Source organism: Typopeltis vanoorti, chromosome 23, assembly GCF_054136105.1.
Source record: "Typopeltis vanoorti isolate ZY-2024b chromosome 23, IOZ_Tvanoo_1.0, whole genome shotgun sequence".
NCBI lineage: Eukaryota > Metazoa > Arthropoda > Arachnida > Uropygi > Thelyphonidae > Typopeltis > Typopeltis vanoorti.
In genome coordinates, this window is record NC_143571.1 from 18,529,246 (window position 1) to 18,551,033 (window position 21,788).

Genomic DNA, 21,788 nt, shown 5'->3' on the forward strand with positions numbered 1-21,788 from the left:
CACTGTCATACCTAGGCAACACGCTTACTACCCTTCCTGTACTATTCTCTTTTATCTCTGTCTAAGCAGCCTTCTGATATCCATTCTGATGTGCTCTCTGTCTTCTGTCAAGTCATTCGTACCTATTAAACCATCAACTCCATCGCTCACTCCCGCCTCATATCCAATGTCTCAATCACTCTACTCATTTTACCGCCTGGAAAATATACCTCGTGCATCTTCTCATCCAGCACACCTTTCATAATGGAGTTGCCATACAATGCCACTCGTTCGTCTTTCGTTAACTCTTTTGCACCTACTTGATTTGTTTTAATCGTTTTCACCCAAATTTTCTTAATTTCAATCTACATCCATTTCATCTCTTGCCTTATCCAACCCAATCCAATTTTCAAATCTCTCATCACATTCTCTCTATCATTCAATCTTTCTAATTTTAGAACTTTCGACTCCCACTTCACACTTTCACTCTCGTTCATCCTTTGCCTCTCTTTCGGTCCATGCGTCAAACTTTTGCTTTCATTCATTCTTTCCATTTTTCCCACTTTCATCACACTATTTCCGGTTTCTTTCGTTCTCTCAATTTTGTTTCCTTCCACCACATTCGCCTCGCTTTTGTTCTTTTTACCATCCATTATGGTTTTCAAATGACTCGTTTTCTTTTTCAATGCTTTCTTAACAATTTTTTGCCTTTCTTTCAAATGAGAACTCATTCTTCCTGCGACATTCTCGCTACTAACACTTTCTGTCATCAAATTCATATTAGCACTCATCAAATGCTCGTTTAGCTCACACTTTTAGGGCTGATGGAAGGAGGGTATGTGCGAAGTGTGAACTTCGCACATACCCTCCTTCCATCAGCCCTAAATGTCCACAAACCATCTATGTAGTCAAAAGAATACACATAGCACACTTCGCACTTCATGAAACGACTGAAGTCTAAGTTAAAGTCATGCACTGACAAAGCCGCTGCCATCTTTCCTCTGTCGGTTACTACTCTAAGGTCCAAAAACAATGAATCTGTAATTAAGTTTAAGCTAAATATCCCACACACTAACTAACGCCCTTACTCAAACAATCACTCATATACAATTAATTATTTCAAGAATAACTTATCTGAATCCGGAGCTCTTCTTACACACTGCCGCTACTCAAAACATAAATCTTCATTGTCCTATGTGAGGATCGAACCCACGACCTTTGCGTTATTAGCACACTCTAAACAACTGAGCTAACAGGCTGCTAAAAATGAAGCACTTTTCACACCTGGACTCGTCCGGGATTTGAACCCAGGACCTCTCACACCCTAAGCGAGAATCATACCCCTAGACCAACCGTCCACAGACATCACAGGAGTCCACTGATATCAAATACAATGCTTATTATCAAATTAAACTCATGCATGATTTCCATAAGTATTACATTCTCCAGCAATGCATTCCACTCGCCCACCACTCTCCAAGGGTAAAAAATCTATGCTTCTGTGTCAATTTCTTATAATTCTGTATCAATATAATAATCTGCTGGCCTGGTTGGCCGAGTGGTTAGCGTATCCGCTCTCCAGCCAAAAGGCTGTGGGTTCGAATCCCGCCGTGGGCATGTATGTTTGTGATTGTCTGTGAAAGACTAGTGGTGGTAGTCGACAGTAGATGGCGTTGGTGTTAGATGATGAAGGTTGGTGGAGTAGTGAGACGAAGAGTTGTAGAGTAGATGCCCTCTCTCGATGAGTCTTTGGACTCCCTGGAGGTGTGATGTAATAATAATAATAATAATAAAGTTATGTCTCACTCATATCACCGAAGCTAACAAGCTTTTATCCATCTTGCTCTTCAACTATAATAACGCTAACCTGTCATATAGTATTCTATTCAATGGCTCAAGATCTAGAAAAAATGCTATATATATATATATATATATATATATATATATATATGCATGTTCTCCGTTTGGTACAGTTCTAATTTGTTATAAAATACAATCAGATTAATAAAACTAGACTGTCATTAAACAAACCCATGCTACCTTTGTAAAGATTCTTGTTTTTCAGTTTTGTATTTTATTTATCATTTCCAAAATCACCACACACATACCTCCATGAAATAACTGACTTATAGTTTGTCAACACTGATTTGGATCCCTAAACTGTGAAGTACCAAGTCACACTACATGCTCTACAATGTGGTGAATGTGTCAGACTATGAAAGATGCTTTTATCAGAGTGTGTTGTCCCAACTATGAAATGCACATGCAATGATATACTCCATACTATCCACATAATCCTCATGATATGCTTGATATACTCCATTCATTCTTGTAGTCAATATTAATCCTTGGGATACTAATGAAATCTACTGATCATACTATATTGAATCATGACTGATAAGTCCTACAGCAACTGCTAAGTCCTAGACATCTGTGTGCAGACTTCATTGTAAAAATTATTGATAGCTGTTCTTCCAACACCATTCTCCATACCACAAGGCCACAACTGTAAACACATGACTTGACAAGAATATTGGAATATTGCAGTGCTTAAGAATACAGCTGATCTGAAGCTCATAAAACATTTATGGGATGAAATGGACACACAAAATTAGTGTATAGTCAAGATGGCTTTCTTTATTAGTAAAACTTACTAGTACCTCAAAGAAAGAGTGAAGCACATGATCACTAACTTTTTACCAGAAATGAGTAGAAAGTATTTCATAATGCAATGAAGTAGTTATTATGGCCCAAAGTAGGACAACTCATTATTAATTTCTGTCAATAAAGATATGTTTTTGTTGCATGTTTTCAAATATTGAAATGTAAATAAAAGAATGATTTTTATCATGATCTAAATACAAATGTTTATTTTTAGAATATGAAATGTTTTCATTTCTGTGTGGCATATTTAAATAAAACATTTTGCTCTCATGAAAAAAACCCATCATCACTGTATAAACTATAAATGGATTTGCAATTTTCACTAGATCAAAAGAGTTGTTCAATTAACTTCTACAACACTCAATTCTAAAGAAAATCAGCAGATCTCAGAAAATTAACAAATAAAAAAAAATATGAAAATTCATATCTGACCATGTCATTAAGTATATACTATTGTAATCCCAAATTATTATCTTTAGGAGCCACACTTAAACAGCTTAGTATCTATGGAACTTCATATAATTCATTAACATGGAACTTCACGTAAAAAAATTATTACTTAATCAATTAAAACATATCAGAATTTAATAAAAATAATCAACTGAAATATATTTCTCAACATTTTTTTTACCTGGGAGCAATTTATTCCCCAAGAATTAATGGGGCATTCTTGTTCACACTTATTACCAACATATCCAGAAAGGCAAGTGCAGTTCCCAGTAATATGATTGCATAAGCCCCCATTCTGACAGGAGCAAATTTCGCTACAATCTTTTCCAAAATACCCTGATGGACAAGGATTAGCACAAACACTTCCCTAAAATTGCACAAAAATTTTCACTTTAATAGAAAAATACTTGAAAAGATTTATATACAACCAATTAATATACAATATATACAACCAATTAATATACAATATATACAATATATATATATATATATATATATTAATTAATTTTAAATCAAAATATTAATATCAATATATATATATATTCTGTCAAATGCCTTCATGAAATCCAGCAGAATCATCGTGTAGCCATTTCCTTTATCCAACTCACCTGTTACTCTATTATAAAAAGTTAGTAAATTACTATGGCATGAACTACCTTCACAAAGCCATGTTGCTCCTCATACAGTATCATATTTTTATCCATCCATTCTTGAATTCTGTTTTTGACAAATTTTTCCAGTACTTTTCCTACCACACCTGAGATACTGATTGGTTATAATGCTACTGCAATCTTAGAACCTCCATTATGCAAGGGAATTATTTTGCCCTCTCTGCACTCCCTTGGAACTCTACCAGAGCTCAAACTTAAATTAAGGAACCTAGTTAGAGGCATTGTAAGATCCCTCGCACTTTCTCAAAACCCACGCTGGTATACCATCTAATCCCATAGTTGTATTTACATTGAGATTCTGCAAAATCCTAAGAATCTCCAATTCATCCACCTCTGTTCTGACAATAGTATCCGACACAGATATTAAAGCAGTAACCTTATTGCTGATATACCCTTGCAAAATGGTCACTCGGTAACTCAACTATTTGATATGCTTCTGTCACCTTGTGACCATCACTCACTAAGGTTAATCTTCCATAGTCATTCTTCCTCTTACTTGCCATGTAATGAAAATATTCTTTGGGATTTCTGACCTGCTCAGCTAGATTCTTCTTGTAATCTGATTTTGCCTTCATTGCCATGCTGGTCACCTTTCTGGCCTGAACTGTAGATGAGTTTGCTGGTCATCTTTCGCCTTATATACCCTCCACAGCATTTTCTTCTTCTGCAGCTCACACTTAATGATATTACTCATCCATCTAATCCATACCCGATTAACCCTCCTTACCTTAGGTATACAATTTAATATTGCTTAAATACAAAATTAATAACGGGAAAACTCGCATAAAAAGATTATTTGATAGTATAATTTTTGCCTGTGTGTCACAGGCATCTTCAGTACATTGTACATCTTCAGTACAACGTACATCTTCAGTACAATGTACTGAAGATGCTTGTGACACACAGGCGAAAATTATACAATTAAATAATCTTTTTAAGCAAGTTTTTCCGTTATTAATTTTGTATTTATCTGTCTGCTCACGGTTTGCCATTATTAAAACTTATTAATATTGCTTCTTTTTCTAGATGATCCTTAACTATTGCCTATGCACTGCTAACGTTCTTATCCTGCAGTGTTTTATACCATAGCACAAATTTAAGCTTCTTCCTAAGCTTGTCATTATCACCTGCCTTGTAGTTTCATATATATATCCCTTGACAGAATATTCCTCATGTTTTACAATCTTCCAAGAGACTACATGGTCACTTTTGCAACCAGAGGCAAAGTGGCCATCTCGGTTATGGATAGCTCTTCTGATCAGGTGTGATACTCTCATTCTCCTTGTCCCCTCCATCACGTGCTACCTCAAGTAATTATCTCTCAGTAGGTGTATAAATTCCATTTCCTTCCTGCCATGTGATCTGATCTCTCTTCGTTCCTTCTGGTCTATCTCCATAGTTGAAGTCCCCCATAATAATCACTTGACTGTACTCATTTGCTGATGTACATCTTCCAGATAATTCATGGAACTCCCTGGCCTATAGCAACAACCAACTGTATATTTTTTCTTACTGGCCTTGATCTCACACCAAACCACTTCAAATGAGCAGCCATACTTCGACCTATCTCCTATTCGTTTTGGTTGCAATTCATCTGATATCATCAGCAGTACCCCTCCCTCCATTTTATTTTCCCTGAAAATACTAAATCTATCAGATTCCATCCCTGTAACTACATCATCGACTGTTAAACAAGTCTCATTAATGCCTATAACGTTTGACAACCAATGTAAAACTCCTCCCTCTTGTTCCTGATATTTCTGGTATTAGTATATAAAAACTGCAGCATCCCTTTAGGCCTCTGCCCACCTTTACTTCCTGAATTGACTACTCTATTCATTTTGGCATGAGAGACTACACCCGCTGTCCAAAAAGAAACCAAACTTTTTGAAAATAGAAGAAACTAGTGGTGTCACCTGTTGTATCTTTTTGTCATAAACAGTTGACACAACCTTCATTAGTGTTGACATTTGTTTATGACATTTGTTTCATTAGAAGCCGAGTTATAGTTCCAAGAGTGACAGTGTGTTTGACGAACGGTTGGTCGTCACGATATTCATGCCGTATGCGACGATTTCTTGCTATCAATCGCTTCAAAACTTAGAGATAAAACTCACCATTCAGGCAGAACGAATTCTTAGTGAATAATGCCCTTGGAATCGTAGAAACAAATCAGCATTATCTTTACTTTTGACTTCTCCAAGCGAGTTTTTTTCGGGTGCCTCTCTTCTGGTGGTCTCCACTCAGCACTCTGGCGCTTTATTTCGGGCTCATACTCAAACCATGTTTCGTCACCAGTAACGATTGTTTTAAGGAAGTTTGATTTCTTACAAGCAGTTTTAATGATGTCCTTGCATTGTTCAATTCGATAAATTTTTTGGTGAGTAGGGAACAAATCGCGAATTCAATTTACAAAGCCAAACTCTCAGTCAAAATGTTATGTACAGTTGATTTTGGAACCCCCAATTCATCTTCAATTAATCTCACGGACGATTTTGGGTTTTCTTTGATGAAATCACGCACTTTTTGGATGTGAACTTCACTCAGTCCAGTTTTTGGAGTCTGGCTTTTGGTTTCTGGCCCGGCTTTTCATTGTCCTCAAGTGTCTCCCGACCACTTTGAAATCGCTTAAACCACTCGTAAACTTGAGTATGGGATAAGCATTCATCACCGTATGCTTTTTGAAGCATTCAATGCGTTTCAGTAAAACTTTTACCAAGTTTAGCACAAAGTCAATTGTAGCTCTCTGTTTGAAACTCATTTTCCGACTGTTCGTCAAAACACACTGTCACTTTTGGCACTATAATTCGGCTTCTAATGAAATAAATGTCATAAACAGTGGACACAACACTAAGGAATGTTGCCACTTTCGACAACAATAAGATACAACAGGTGGCGCCACTAGTTTCTTCTATTTTCGAAAAGTTTGGTTTCGTTTTGGACAGAGGATGTAGATTCTACACTTGGTCATTCTCACACTCAACTGCCTCATGGGTGCCTTCACAAAACTTACTTGCTTCCATCCCTAATTATTTAAGCTTTCCTGAATTTGCACTTCAGCATGTTAGTTGAACAAAGCTTTCTCTAGACACCTAACACCAAAACCATTTAGATGCAGTCCATCAGCATTATACCAATCCTTCTTTCCATCAAACACAGATCACAGATCCACAAATCCTACATCATTCCTTCTAGACAACCTTATTGATTCATTAGCTATCAATGTCCTCCTCAGTTCACCTCTATCATAATGTGGTAGGAGACTTACAATCTTCACCTTCTCGTTCTTTAGTTTTGCCTGTAATGACTCCTTTCATCCTCCCTCATGGAATACCTCTTGCCTCTGAAATCATTTGTGCTAACCAAGACAATCAGTTTCCTCAATTTTACCTTTTTTTTTAATCTGGATTGAGTGACTAATATTGTGAATTTTTGCACAAGGGAAACATGATTTTGTCACACTTTTATTAAGTACTCCCTTGATCACTGAGTCTCGTACTTGCAGATGATATGAAGCATGGAAGGGTTATTTGTAATAGTACTGATATGGTCACACTTCAGGAGAATTTAAATAAACTAGACAGATCAGCAAATAAGTGGGGATTAGTTTAATACTACTAAATGTAAGTTCTTGAAATCTGAGATTCACTGCTGGGAGGCTGCATATTTTATACATAGATCTATACTAGAGGAAGTGGAGGTAAAGGATCATGGGTGACAGTGATAAAAATTTGAAGTTTAGGGGACATAGCAAAGGTAGTGAAGGTAACGCAGAGGCTTGTTAAAGAAGGCGAGTCCTGACTTGCCATGATAAATAGAGATAAAAGAGTTGTGACTTCATTGCATAAAGCCCTGACCAGATCACATCTGGATTACTGCACTCAGGTCTAGTCACTGTGATTTGAAGAGGAAAAATTAACCTTGGAGTGGTAGTATGAGGATAGACCGAGAGCATGCAACCTAGAGTTTGGTGGATGGAAAACAAAAAGGGTAACATGATTGAGAAATTTAAACTGCTGAGAAGTGGTTACATGATTGACACTGGGGAGATTTTTCATAAGAAGGAACAAAAACAAGAGGCTATCTCCGTAATTTGGAAAAGGAGGTATGAGTAGGAGAGTGAGAAGAGTGTTTTTTTTTGTTTTTTTTTTGGTGCATGTGTGGAGAGTGATTGAACTATGGAATTCATTGCATGACAGAGTGATGAACATGCAGACTGAACAGGTTTAAAGAGTGGTAAGGTGGTTGCCAAAAAACAGATGGGCCTCTCATGATGAGTCTTGTAATTCCTTCTAGGTCCATAATAATAATAATAATATTGTGTGAAGTAAGACCAAGTCCAGAACTGGGCACTTCAAGTTTGCCATACTCACTAGAGTGAGTATGGGAATAATGGTGCATAGGATATTCACTAATTATAAGTCGCTATTACTGAATAAATGAATACTTGTTTTAAATGTAGAAACAAAGAGAAATAACAGAAAACATTATCAATATCTACTATCTACAACTTACTTCCCATCCAGGGGGACATGCACAGCTACCAGTAATATGATGACATGTTCCATTATTCTGACACAGACAAAACTGAGAGCAATTATGTCCATGCATTCCTTCAGGACATATTTCAGAACACCTGCCATATCCAAAATATTCAAAAAAAAGTACAAAATAATCTAAAAAATTGATATAATTACTAATAAGTTACATATATTTTCTGAAATTCAAAAAAATGAAAATTAGTATATCCTCTAAAGAAGGAATAATAGTCTCAAGCTGACATAAAAACCTGATGTTTTATATCAACATAAACAATCTGATGTTAAAAACCCATCAAGTACTATATCTATACTATGTGAAAATAACATAGTACATGATATTTTCACAAAATGACAAATCAGTCATTCAAGACATCATAATGAAAGAATTCTTCAAGATATAAATTACTGAGGAATTTATATCTATATTTGTTAGGATTATGAAGAAAATAGTTCTTTTTTGTTTTTCTTTCTAGGTTCTCCTAATTGGCAGATATTTATTCGCTGTAGGTTAAAACAGTGACATTTTTTTTTGGCATTCGCTCATAATGGCTTTTACAGAAGATTTCCTCTTATTAAAGAATCTGTGATATAAAGTGTGATCCTAGTGAAGTAACTATAACAAATGTTTAACAAAAATAGTTTGCTGTCTTTAATTGTTATATAGAATATGATGTCTTAAATGACATCAATATATTTTAATTTTAGTTGACATTCAGAATATGATGTTATATATAAGTAATATGATATAGAGATATGATATAGAGATGTTGCAAAAAAGAAAAACTATATCTCCCTCTCTTCTTCTCTCAGTTTTCTAGTTGTTTTGTGAGGATACAAGGAAGAATAATTAGTTTGGTGGAAGTTTATAGTAGTATATGTTATTATTACTGATACATCCATGGAGTAGACTCACTTCTGAAGGTCTGCTAACATTCCAAAAACTAAATATTAACCATCTTTTGACCAATACTTGTCGTATTTTGCATTGAACTTATTCATGCAGCACTTACAAATGACTTTGGCAATTTCATTTTCATCAATCCTATAACAATCAATCTTTATATAACTTATATGTCTCTATCATACCCAATTTCCTCCTATCAGCCAATTTCTGTAACCTGCAAATTTCCAATCTATCCTCATAAGGAGCATCCCATAAATCTGCCACCATCTTGGTCACTCACCTATGGATCCTTTCCACTTTCTGCATCTCCAGGTAACCAAATATGTACACAAAAATACAGATGGGACTGCATCAAGGCTTTATAAAGAGGTATGATGATCTCCTTATCTTTGCTTGTTAGTGCATTCTTCAATAACCAGGTGATCCTTTGAGATATTTTAGTCATTTTTGCAAATATGGTTTCTGAACTGTAATCCAGAGTCTACTAGCACCCCCAAATCCCTAGCCTCCATATTTTCTTACAATTCACTTCCATCAATGTAGTCTGCAGATGGTAATCTTTTCACTCCAAAATGCATAATCTTACACTTTGCCACATTAAACTGATGGCCATTCTTCTTTGCCCATATTGTTAGTCTATATAAATCATCCTACAAAACCTTCACACCATCCTTATGAATTATTGACCTGTCCAGTTTTACATAGTCAGCAAATAACTGAACATTTCCCCCTCAGATCATTTCCTATATTATTAATGTATAAGTTAAATAGCAGTGGCATGAGTACAGTGCCCTGTGGTGCACTGTTAGCCACATACCTTCTCCTAGACTCAACTCCATAAACTACTCTCTGATGTTTATCCATTAGTCATTCTTTTATCCACCTCATCAGTTTCATATCCAAACCCATCTGCTCCAATTTATATAATAGAGTTCTGTGCAGTATCCTGTCAATGCTTTTGCAGAGTCTAGAAGTATCATCATGTAGCCATTCTCCTTATCCAACTCAGCTGTTACTTTATTGAAAACATTGGATAAATGACTGATACACGATCTACCCTTCAAAAAGCCATTCTGCTTGCATACAGTATCCAATTCCTATCTACCAATTCCTGAATTTTGTCTTTAACCAACTTCTCCAATACCTTGACCACCACTCCCAAGATGCTGATATTGGTTGCAAATTTGCTAATTCTGTCTTGGAGCTTCCTTTATACAACAGAACTATTTTCTCCTCTTTCTACTCCCTTGGAATCTACCAGTGATTCCACTTAAACTAAACAATCTGGTCAAAGGCTACCAGTTGCCTAGCATATTCTCATAATATGCCCACTGATATCCCATCTAATCCTGTAACTGTATTCACATCAATGTTCTATACACCTCTGCCTCATCTAACTCTGTTTCAATAACAGGCCTTTTCACATCTGTTGCTGTAATATCTTCATCTGGATGATACACCTTTGCAAAGTGATCACTCAGTAATTCAACTATTTCATCTGCTTCAGTCATCTCCCTACCATTGGCATTGATCAAAATTCTTCTACCATAGTCATTCTTCCTTTTACTGATAGAATACTTTCAAATTACCTTTGACTCACTCAGCTAGTTTCCCCTCATACTCTGATTTTTTCTTCCTTATCACATTCTTCACCCTTCTTGTATATTCTTTATACTGCTCATGAGATTGTTGATCACCTTTTTTCTTTAAATGTCTTCCCAAGCCTTTCTTTTTTTAAGTAACTCCTGATTAATGATGTTACTCATCCTTTTATTTTATTCATACTTTGATACTTTATTTATTCTCCAGACTCTAGGTATGCACTCTGCTATTCCTTCATTCAAATATCCCTTGACCATTTCCCACATGCTACTAACATCCTTACCCTTCAGTTTGTCATCCATTGCCACCTCTCTAAGTAATCTCTTGAGTATATCATAATTACTAGCTCTATAATTTGCAAAACATCCATACATTTAGCCACATTTCATGTCAAAACTACATAATTGTGCTCACCTGTTCATGGCTTTATAGCCACCTTCATTATCAACACTAACAAGATCCAGTACTATCAATCCCCTAGTACCTTCCATCACATGCTGCCATAAGTAATTATTCCTTAGTAGTTACATAATTTGTAGCAATTAAGGAATAATTATAGAGTAGAGAGAGTGTCTTTATGGAACATGGCAGTCGTGTTGAGTTGTGCTGGAAACGTGTTTTTAAATTGAAGTATAGTGTGCCTTTTTGTCAGTTGTGCTTCGGTTGGATACAAGTATTCTTCAGTGGTGTTATTGTTTGGAATTCTGCTGTATATATATAGTGTTTTCGCTGCTGTTTGTTTCACTACTTCAGCGACTAAAGATGGCATCCAAGAAGAAATGTACGTCAGGGACTTGCAGAACTTCTCTATGAAAGTCTGGCTTTGCATTGGATTTTTTGCAGTGGATGCATTGCGGAAACTGTTATATGTATATGCCGAGGAACGTGAAGGATCTATGGACTGTTTGGCTAAATGAGAAGAATGAAAACGTCAACGTATGTGAGAAGTGTCGGGACAGGCTGGAGCGATTAGGCATGGAAGCAGATGTCAGGACCATAGCAGATGAACTTCAGCAGGAGTTCGGAAAAATGAAAAGTGATCTTCATCTTTTGCAAGAGGAATTGGAAGTGCTCAGTAAAGGGATTCTGGAAATTAAAACAGAGTTAAATGGGTTGAACAGAGAAATTAGGACTATGGAGATTACTCTAGTGGACATAACTAGAACAGAATTAAGTATGGGAGAGTCTTTGGTCATTGATGAAGAAATAAATAGTATGGGAGTGATTGGGAGTTAACAGAATGAAAACACAAAAGGTCTAGAAGAAACGAGATGTCGTGAGAGTGAGGGAGTAAGTAAGCATTGAGTAATGAAACTGGGAGAGTCATGCTGAATAGCGTAGAAAATGAGGCCATGAGTGATGCTTGTTTGGACTTGAATGAAGTTATGAGTAGTAAAATATATGGTGATTCTATGATTAAGGGTATGGAGAGCGGTATGCCTGAGGAGTGCTTGGCTGGTGGAACAATAGAGAGAGAGAGGCTTTGGCAATAAAGAGAGGGCATGATGCAGAAAAGATGATAGTTATGGTGGGTACAAATGACCTGAGTGGTAGTATAAATCGGGTAGCAAAATATGTAAGACCATTGCTAGATATCGTGAAGAAAAGTGTCAATGGGAGGACTGTGTGTGCGGCCTCATTTTTACAATTATGAGTTAAGGAGACGAGCGATGATAATGAATGATATGATTGCAAGAATGTGCAAAACAAGAGGTCTGGAATTTGTTGACGTCTGGAGTGTGTTTGAAGGCAAAAGACAGCTGTATGCAAGAGATTGGTTGCATCTGAACATGGAAGGTCATAAGCGATTGAAGAAGTTACTGTTATCTGAACAAGTTGAAGTAATTGAGCATGGAAACTAAAACTGAAAAGGTTAAGTGTAAGAGGGAGAAACTTAAGCAGTGATTGTATATTTGTTGATCCTTATTTACGGGATAAATTGCAGAATAGAATGGATAAAAATCGGAATGGACTATTGAAATTAGTAGAATGTATATCAGTTCTAAAGCTGGTACAAGAACTAAAGGGAATCTGCAATTTTTTGTATACTAATGCAAGAAGCATTCGAAATAAGAGAGAAGAATTTTTGTCGTTAGTCAGTGCAATCTCACTAAAAGTTGTAGCCATTAGTGAAACGTGGCTGTCAGCAGAAGATGTGGTTACTGGAATTGAATGTGATGGGTACAGTATTTTTAGGGAGGAGAGAAGATAGAACTGGGGGGAGGAGTACTGTTGATGATAGCTGATGAGTTGCAGCCAAAGAAAGTAGTATATCAAGATGATAGACATGTGAATAATAGTTCATTTGAGGCGGTCTAGTGTGAAATAGTGACCAATGCAACCAAATATACAATTGGTTGCTCCTATAGGCCAGGGGGTACAGCGGGTGATATTGAATTCATGCATCAGCAAATTAGTGCAATGAGTGCAGCGTTAGTGATTATCAAGGGGGATTTTAATTATGGTGATATCAATTGGAAGGAGGAAATATCACGTGGAAATGGAATTCATACATCTTCTACAAGATAATTACTTGAAACAGCACATAACTGAAGGGACACGTGGTGAGAGTATGTTGGACCTGGTCATTGGTTCAGAGGATTTATGCATAAGTAAAGTGACCTCGTTACCTCCAATTGGTGAGAGCGATCATGTGGTATTGACTTGGGAGGTTGCAAAATTTGTGGATTTCTCTCTTAAGAAGGGTATACGAAACTACAGGTTAGGCAATTATAACAAGCTTCGGAGTGAGCTTGCAGCTGTCCCATAGCAGAACATATTACAGGGGAAAGATGTTAGCAGTGCATGGGATAAAATCAGCGGGTATCTGAGGAAGGAAATATCAGATTGTGTCCCCATGGTCAGGAAGACAAACAAGGTGGGCATTAGATGGATGAGTAGTAGTATCAAGCTTGATCTGCAAAAAAAGAAAATGTTATGGAGAATTTACAAGGAGAAAAGCGATCACTACACCCATGAGCAGTACAAGGCTCAAGCTAAGCATAGTAAGAAAAGCTAAATCAGATTATGAGAAGACCTTAGCCAAGGAGATCAAGGGTAATCCCCAAGAGTTCTTCCTCTTGTGGCAAGTAAAAGGACGAATGACTTCGAAAGGATAACTTTAGTGGGTGCTGATGGTATCGAGGTGACAAATTAAGATGAAATAGTAGAGTTACCGAGTGATCACTTTTCAAAAGTCTATCATCCAAGTGAGGATATCTCTGTACCTTTAGCAATAACTAATGTGAGAATATAAGTTAAGAAATCAGAGGTACTTAGTATATTGCAAAATTTAAATGCAAACACTGCTGTAGGTTTAGATGGAATATCAGCTCAGGTGTTGTGTGAATGTGCAAAGGAATTGTCAGCGCCTCTTACTTGGTTATTTAACTTAAGTTTGAACTCTGGTATGGTCCCTAGGGAGTGGAAGGAAGGCAAAGTAGTTCCTTTGCATAAAGGTGGCTCTAAAACTATGGTAGTTAATTACAGACCAATCACCATCTCGGGAGTGGTGGTAAAAGTATTGGAAAAGTTGGTTAAAGACAAAATTCAAGAATGGGTGGATCAGAATATGATACTCTATAGGGGGCCAACATGGTTTTGTTAAAGGTCAATCCTGCCTTAGCAATTTATTAGCTTTTTATAATAGAATGACATCTGAGTTGGACAAAGGAAATGGCTACACAGTGGTACTTCTGGATTTTGCTAAGGCTTTTGACAGGATACCCCATGGAATACTGTTGTGCAAATTGGAGCAGATGGGGATGAATACTAAACTGATGATATGGATAGGAGAATGACTCAGGGAGAGATACCAGAAGGTGGTGTATGGAGGAGCAGAGTCCAAGATGAGGCAGTTGACAGTGGTGTGCCTCAGGGTTCTGTGCTTGGGCCATTGTTGTTTAATTTGTACATAAATGATACAGGAAATGGAGATATTCAGTTGTTTGCTGATGATGCAAAGTTGGGTAGCGCAATAAAAAATCAAGCTGATGTGTTTGCAGGATGATTTAAATAAGCTGGTAAAATGGGCAAAAGGAAATGGATGTCAGTTCAATGTGGAAAAGTGTAAAGTGATGCATTTTGGGATTAAAAGATTACCAGCTGTGTACTACATTGATGGAACAGTACTCCAAGAGATTGACGAGGCTATGGACTTAGGGGTGTTGGTAGATAGGGAGATGAAGTTCAGGGGATACATTGCTAAAGTGTCCAAGATTGCACATAGAATTACTTGGTTATTAAGGAACACACTAACATCCAGAGATAAAGAGGTTATTATTCCCCTTTATAAAGCGTTGATACTTCCACATTTGGATTACTGTGCTCAGGTGTGGTCAGCTGGATTCCTTGGAGATGAGGAGGTTGTGGAAAGGGTTCAGAGGAGAGTGACTAAGTTGGTGGGTGATGTAAAAAATGCTCCCTACATTGATAGATTGAGAGCTTGTGGATTGCAGAGGTTGGTTGATAGGCAGAGAAGATGGGATATGGTAGAAACATTTAAACTACTAAAAGGTTTTTTTATAAGATTGATGCAGGCAAAATGTTTCAGCTGTGTGATAGTGATGAAAGAACAAGAGGTCATCCCTGGAAATTAAGGAAAAGTGTGGTTAACAAGAGTGTGAGAACTAGGTTTTTCGCCTGGAGGATGGTGAATGAGTGGAATGCATTGCCTGATTCAGTTGCGAGTTCCTCATCTATAAATGAATTCAAGAACAGATATGATAGATATTGTTTTGTTAGTTGGGGTCTCCTGCGATGAGTCTACTGACTCCATGGAGCTACCCGTAATAATAATAATAAATTGCCATTTCCTTTCACCTGTGTGACTTTTCCTCCTTCTGATCTATGTCCCAATAGTTGAAGTCTCTCATAATAATTATCTATCCTCCATTCATTGAATTTATATGCTGATGAATATCATTCACATCATGTCGTGGCCTACAGCAGCAACCAACTATTATATTTTATCCTTTTAGCCTGTATCTTACACCAGATGGCTTCAAATGTACTACTTTCCATTTCACTGATCCCCTGTTGAATTTCTTATTTTTTTTTAATTGCAGTTCATCTACAATCATCAGTAATACCCCTCCCCATCTTGTTTGCTCTATCTCTCCTAAAAATACTATAGCTTTCACATTCTATACTGATAACTATATAATTTTTTGTTTGTCATGTCTCGCTAATACCACTAATTTTGGCCAAGAAGAGCAAACCAGTGCACAAAACTCTCTTTTTTATTCTGAATGTCTCTAGCATTAACGGAAGCAAAGATCAATTACTTCCTGAATGCACAACTCCTTACACTTTGTAATGACCATCCCATTCCAATTTGCTACCCCCATGAACTAAATCTAACTTTTTCCATTCATCCACCTGTTCATTTGTTCACTCATTCAGATAGCTCTAGTTTTCATTATATTCCCAATCTTCAACCAGTCAGCAAATTTATCACTCATCTTAATAGGCACACTCAACAATTTATTAAGTCCCCTTCCTAACACACCATTCCTAACACTGTCACATGAGAAGAAATCCTTAACCAATCTACATCTGTCAAAACAATCCCTGCACCACCCACTGCCATCCACCACACACCTATTGTGAGAGCTCACAATTGGAATCCCATCGTCTAGTTCTCATTTCCCTGCCAAGCCATTCAACAGCAACCTACCAAGTTTCCCACTATCACTTTCATTCAGATGCAGACCATTCTCAAAAAATTGCTCTCTTTTATACTGAATTCATCCTTTAAATTAATAAACACAAGATTCTTCTTTTTGCACATCCTTGCTGTCATGCTATTCATAATCATTACTCATCATCTCAGCTCTCTACTATCATACCTGGAAAATATAGGCAGTCTCTGGGTTATGGACAACCCGACTTGAAGAGTTCCATACTTATGAACGAGCTCCCAAGGCTCCCCATAAGGATAATTAATAATTCGGGAACTAGTTTCTTTCGTGCATAAACAAACCTGCACTTCGCCACATTATTAAAAGCAGCTCTTCCCGTTATTTGGAAGTCAAATTTAAGAGCATGGATCACATTTTCCATATCTGAAGATTGGTTCTTGAACTGTTTTATTCCTGCTGTGGAACGTTATTGTTCGTAAAAGAAAATTCCCTTTAAAATTCTGCTTTTGCTGGACAACGCTCCTGGACATCCAGCATCTTTAGATGACCTTCACCTTAATGTAAAGGTCGCATTTTTACCACTCAACACTACATAGTTACTACAGTCAACAGACCAGGGTCATTTCTGCATTTAAGGTTTATTACTTACGGTTTACATTCCCACAAGCAGTCAGATGATGATGTGATGGCCTTGAGAGAGCTGAAAGAATTATAACATCCATGATGCCATCAAAAACATTGCTGATTCTTAGGAGGGAGTGAAGCAATCAACAATTAAAGGGGTGTGGAACAAACTGTGCCCTCAATTCTGTGATAATTTTTTGTGGCTTCACAGAAGACCTGTGGTGGATAGTGGCAATACACTGCAATTGGACATCAATGAAAATGATGTCATTGATTTACTAGACTCCCATTCACAAGAATTAACCAGTGAAGACCTTATGGAAATAGAGAAGCAGCTGAAACACAAGAACACGAAGAATCAGAAGATCCAGAGCCAAGAAAGTTTAAGACAAAAGAATTAGTTGAAGCCTTTTATCTCATCGCTAAGCTTGAGGAGCAAGATCCTAACATTCAGCAGTTTACAAAGGTTTACCATGCAGTTAGTGAGAACATCAGCTGCTACAAGGTCATTTGTGATGAAAGAAAGAGAAAAGCTGTGCAAACAACCCTAGATACCTTTTTTCCAAGAAACCGACTTCAATGGTAAGCTCCCCTCCTCCAGAAACAGAATCAAATCCGGATTCTCCAGCACCAGGTCTAACCGCTCTATCATCATTCCATTATCTGATTAATGTTAGCCTACATTCTTGCCTCAGAAATGTCCCTTCCAGTAAGCAAGACATTGATGCAACCTTTAATATTCTTTTTTGAAATTTCTCCTATCAAAACCTTTTGAATGAGTTTGTTTTTATGTTCTGTTTGTTTGAATTAAAAGAAAGAGCACAAGAGTTTCTGTAACTTATTATTACAGTATTATGCTGTATTATTATTGCCACATACGAGCCATTATAGTATTGTTATTATTACCGCATGCTCGCTGTTCATCAGGGTTCCGATTACATACAAATCAGACTTAAAGACATTCTCAGGAACATATCTCGTTCGTAACCCGGGAACTGCCTGTATACTTATAGCTCTATCCCTAACACTTATATACACTTCACAGCTTATAATAACATTCTCACATTCTGTGCAGCGCATATCTGCTACCCTGCAAATCATTCATTCCAACCATTACAGTCAAATTTATCTGCACTTCTTTCCATTTCCACAGCCTCAGTCACTACTAATTGTACAAACTTTCATTCTACTCAGTCACTCTACTTCTCAAACAAACTTTCAGGACATGTTCAGCTTTATATCCTTTACAATCAAATCCCCAAATGACACTAGTCTCTCTCTCTCACTTTTTCTCTTCTGCTATTCTACATTCTAAATCACTGCTACAATTAGTCACCTTAAAATTCTCATCTGCTGGCACTTTTCCTCTGCCAACAGTCACTCTCTCCTAACTGATGTACCCCATTCTACTCCCACATTAATTCACTCCTCTGGTATCTTTTTCAAGTAATATGGAGCCTGAGTCTTGTCTAGAGCTAGTGAAGTATCTCTTACATCAAATAAGACTAGAACACCAGGTTCAATGTATTATATTGAACTTATATTATACTTCAAGCACTTTTGCTGGATGAGGATAACTCAGGTAGAAGAGAATGAGGAAACTAATACTTGACTGTCTCAGCATGCCCCTGATTCCATGAGACGAGATGAGAGTTGATCATGCAAACAGTATTAAAAACAGGCAGTGTATCTGTAACTGCAATTAACATAGTGCACTGATGCAGACTATCAAATGATACAGATACACTATCTTTGGTTTCTTTCTATTATCTCTCTGAACTTACTGTCACATTCTATTCTTGCAAGGATATCCTCTTCAGTTAACTATATGTCACTAATGCATGCTATTTTCAGCCTGTTTGCTTATGCTGATTCCAAAAGCATTAGGAATAAGGGAAGCAGTTTTGGTATTAGAATAAGCAAACAGGCTGAAAATAACATGATCAATCAATGATATCTAATTAACTGAAGAGAACAATTTTGCGAGAATAGAATGTGGCAGGTGAAAAAAGAAAAAGAAAGAGAGACTGGGAAGGGAGGATTGTGGAATACAGATAACAGTATGGGTCTTACAGAACTTGAATTATCTGCAAATAGATAGCTAATCTTATCAGGCACAATCATCATGGACAATTTGAATTATACAAACAGGCTAGAAGCAAGAGAGAAAAAAATAATTGGGGGGAGAGAGAGAGAGAGAGTATCTGAAGGTTGCATCTTGAGAGTAGAGATAAAGCAAGAGCAACATGAAATTAAAATATTGTAGAAGGAATACTGAAACAAGCATAATGAACAGATCAAGAAGCAGTATAAAGCACCACCAGCTAGTACTGTAATAGTGATGATTATGAAGGCAAAGTCAGATTGACAATGAAAGGAAATCTCCAAGTTCTTTCATCATGTGGTAAGGAAAAGAAATACTGATCCCAAAAAAATAATTTAGTGAATACAGATGGTAGGAAAGCAATTACAGCCAGGGCCACCACCCCTTGTAGTAGCATATTTTGCCACCCCTTCTCCCTTATTTTTTGTATAGTTTATGCCAATTTTGTCATCCCCAAAAAACTTCCACCCCGTGCAAATGCACGTCTTGCACCATCAGTAGAGCTGGCCCTGTATACAGCAGACTAATTTGAGCAATCACTTAGCTAGGATATTCTAGACAAAGCAACATGACTCTGGATGCTGTGAAGACACCATATGAATCAAGAAGGCAAAATACTTTCCAATTATACACCAATCTGTATAACTGCATTTGTAGTCAAGGTATTGGAGAGATTGGTTAGGAATAGAATACAAGATTGATGGACATAGCATTCTTTATGATGGTCAGCATGGATTTGTAAAAGGTAGGTTTTGTTTTAGCAATTTACTTGCATTTTATGACAAGGTAATGAGCGTGTTAGATAAGAGAGAATCACACACAGTGATATTCTTGAACTTTGCAAAAGTGTTTGATAATTATCACATGATAAGTTGATGTATACAAGCTGCAAATGATGGGAATAGATAGTATATTAAATTGGAGATTGGCTCCCTAAACGATACTAGCTGTGCACGATGAAGCAAGTTGTGCACGATGAAGCAGTGTTTCAAAAAAGAAGGGTAACCAGTGGCATGCCCCAAGGTTCTGTTCTTGGGCACATGATGAAAGAAAGTTTAACTTGTTTGTAAATGATATATCATGTAGACTTACCAGGGACTCTTAGTTGTTTGCTGATGATGAGAAGTCATCAACATCATCAAATTCCTGCCATGTACCCTCAAGGGATGTACAGGATATGATAGTACTACATGAAAAAAATTACATTACTAACTTCCTATCTACAATTTTCCTCCATATCAGTCTGTTACTTGTCAAGACTACAACATTATCAGATCTAATATTTCTATCGTCTAAGGCACTTTGTACCGTATCAATCCACCTATATCTTGGTCTTCCTCTGGGTCGTTTTGCTGCCAAACTGGCAGAGAACACTTGTCTTGCTAATCTTTCTTCGCCCATTCTGTTTAAGTGACCATACCACCCGAGATTAGCTCTGCTAACGCATTCCTGGATGTTGACAATGTCAAGTTCTTTCCTAATATCCTCGTTTTTAATATGATATTGCCATTGATGCCATCTGTTCAAACCTATAATCTTTCTCAGGATTCTCATATCTGCGGTCTCTAGTCTTTGGTCAAGTGTTTTACTTCTGACCCAACTCTCAGATCCATAAGTTAAAACTGGTTTGAACACTGTCTTGTATACAGCTAATTTAGTGTTCCGGCAAATTTCTCTCTTATTCCATATGAATTTATTCAATTGACTTCCCATCATACCAGCTTTGCTGATTCTGTTGTCTATTTTTATATTTAATTTACCATCTTCACTAAAAATCTTGCCAAAGTAGTTGAAATGTTTTACTTGTTCCACAGGTTCTCCATTCACAACACAGTTGACATTTTCAATGATTCTGCCTATTTTCATTGTCTTTGTCTTTTTATTGCTGACCTTCATACCATATCTATTACAACAGTTATTCAATTTAGTCAGAGAATCTTGCAGACTTGTAGTGGATTTATTTAGATGTATAACATCATCCACATAAAGCAAAGAGCTGACATTAACATCTCCAATTTTGATATCATGTTTAATACCACTTTCCTTCATAATGTGATCCATATAGATAATGAATAACAGAGGAGATAATGTACATCCTTGTTTCACACCAGATTTAACATTAAACAATCTTCCTGTACTTCCTTCAAATCTAACTGCTGACTTACAACTCAAATAAAGACTAAGTATTGCTTGATATAATGCCCCATTGACACCATATAACTGTAGCATATTGAATAGCTTCTCTCTTGGCACCTTGTCATATGCCTTTTCCAAATCAACAAAACTTAAATACAGATCTTTGTTATATTCCCATGCTTTCTCGACTATTTGTCGTAAAGTGAATATCTGATCCTGACAGCCTCTATTTGGCCTGAATCCAGCTTATTCTTCACCAAGCTTTTCTTCCACAATTCTTCTCAACCGTTTCTCAAGTATACTTGCATAGATCTTGCTAGGAACACTCAGTAGGGAAATACCTCTGTAATTCTCACATTCAGTTTTATTTCCCTTTTTATATATGGGTACTATGAGAGCTCTACTCCAATCATCGGGAATTCGTGCCTCTGTCCAGGCTTTCTGAACTATGCAGTGTAGCCACTATAAGAC

At 36.9% G+C, this 21,788-nt stretch overlaps 1 protein-coding gene across 13 annotated transcripts in view; it reads right to left on the bottom strand.

The window, feature by feature from the left end:
• Positions 1-21,788, bottom strand: part of LOC150093662 (uncharacterized) — a 442,983-nt gene that overhangs the window by 219,949 nt on the left and 201,246 nt on the right. For all 13 annotated transcript variants that reach the window (XR_016550305.1, XR_016550303.1, XR_016550304.1 and 10 more), the window contains 2 exons: positions 8,280-8,400; positions 3,275-3,460 (listed from right to left, as the gene is read on the bottom strand). Coding sequence is in view for 9 of the 13 variants with exons in the window: in XM_090412731.1 (XP_090268857.1) it covers positions 3,275-3,460; positions 8,280-8,400 (307 nt within the window). In the remaining 4 variants the exon portion in view is untranslated. The remainder of the gene's footprint in view (positions 1-3,274; positions 3,461-8,279; positions 8,401-21,788) is intronic.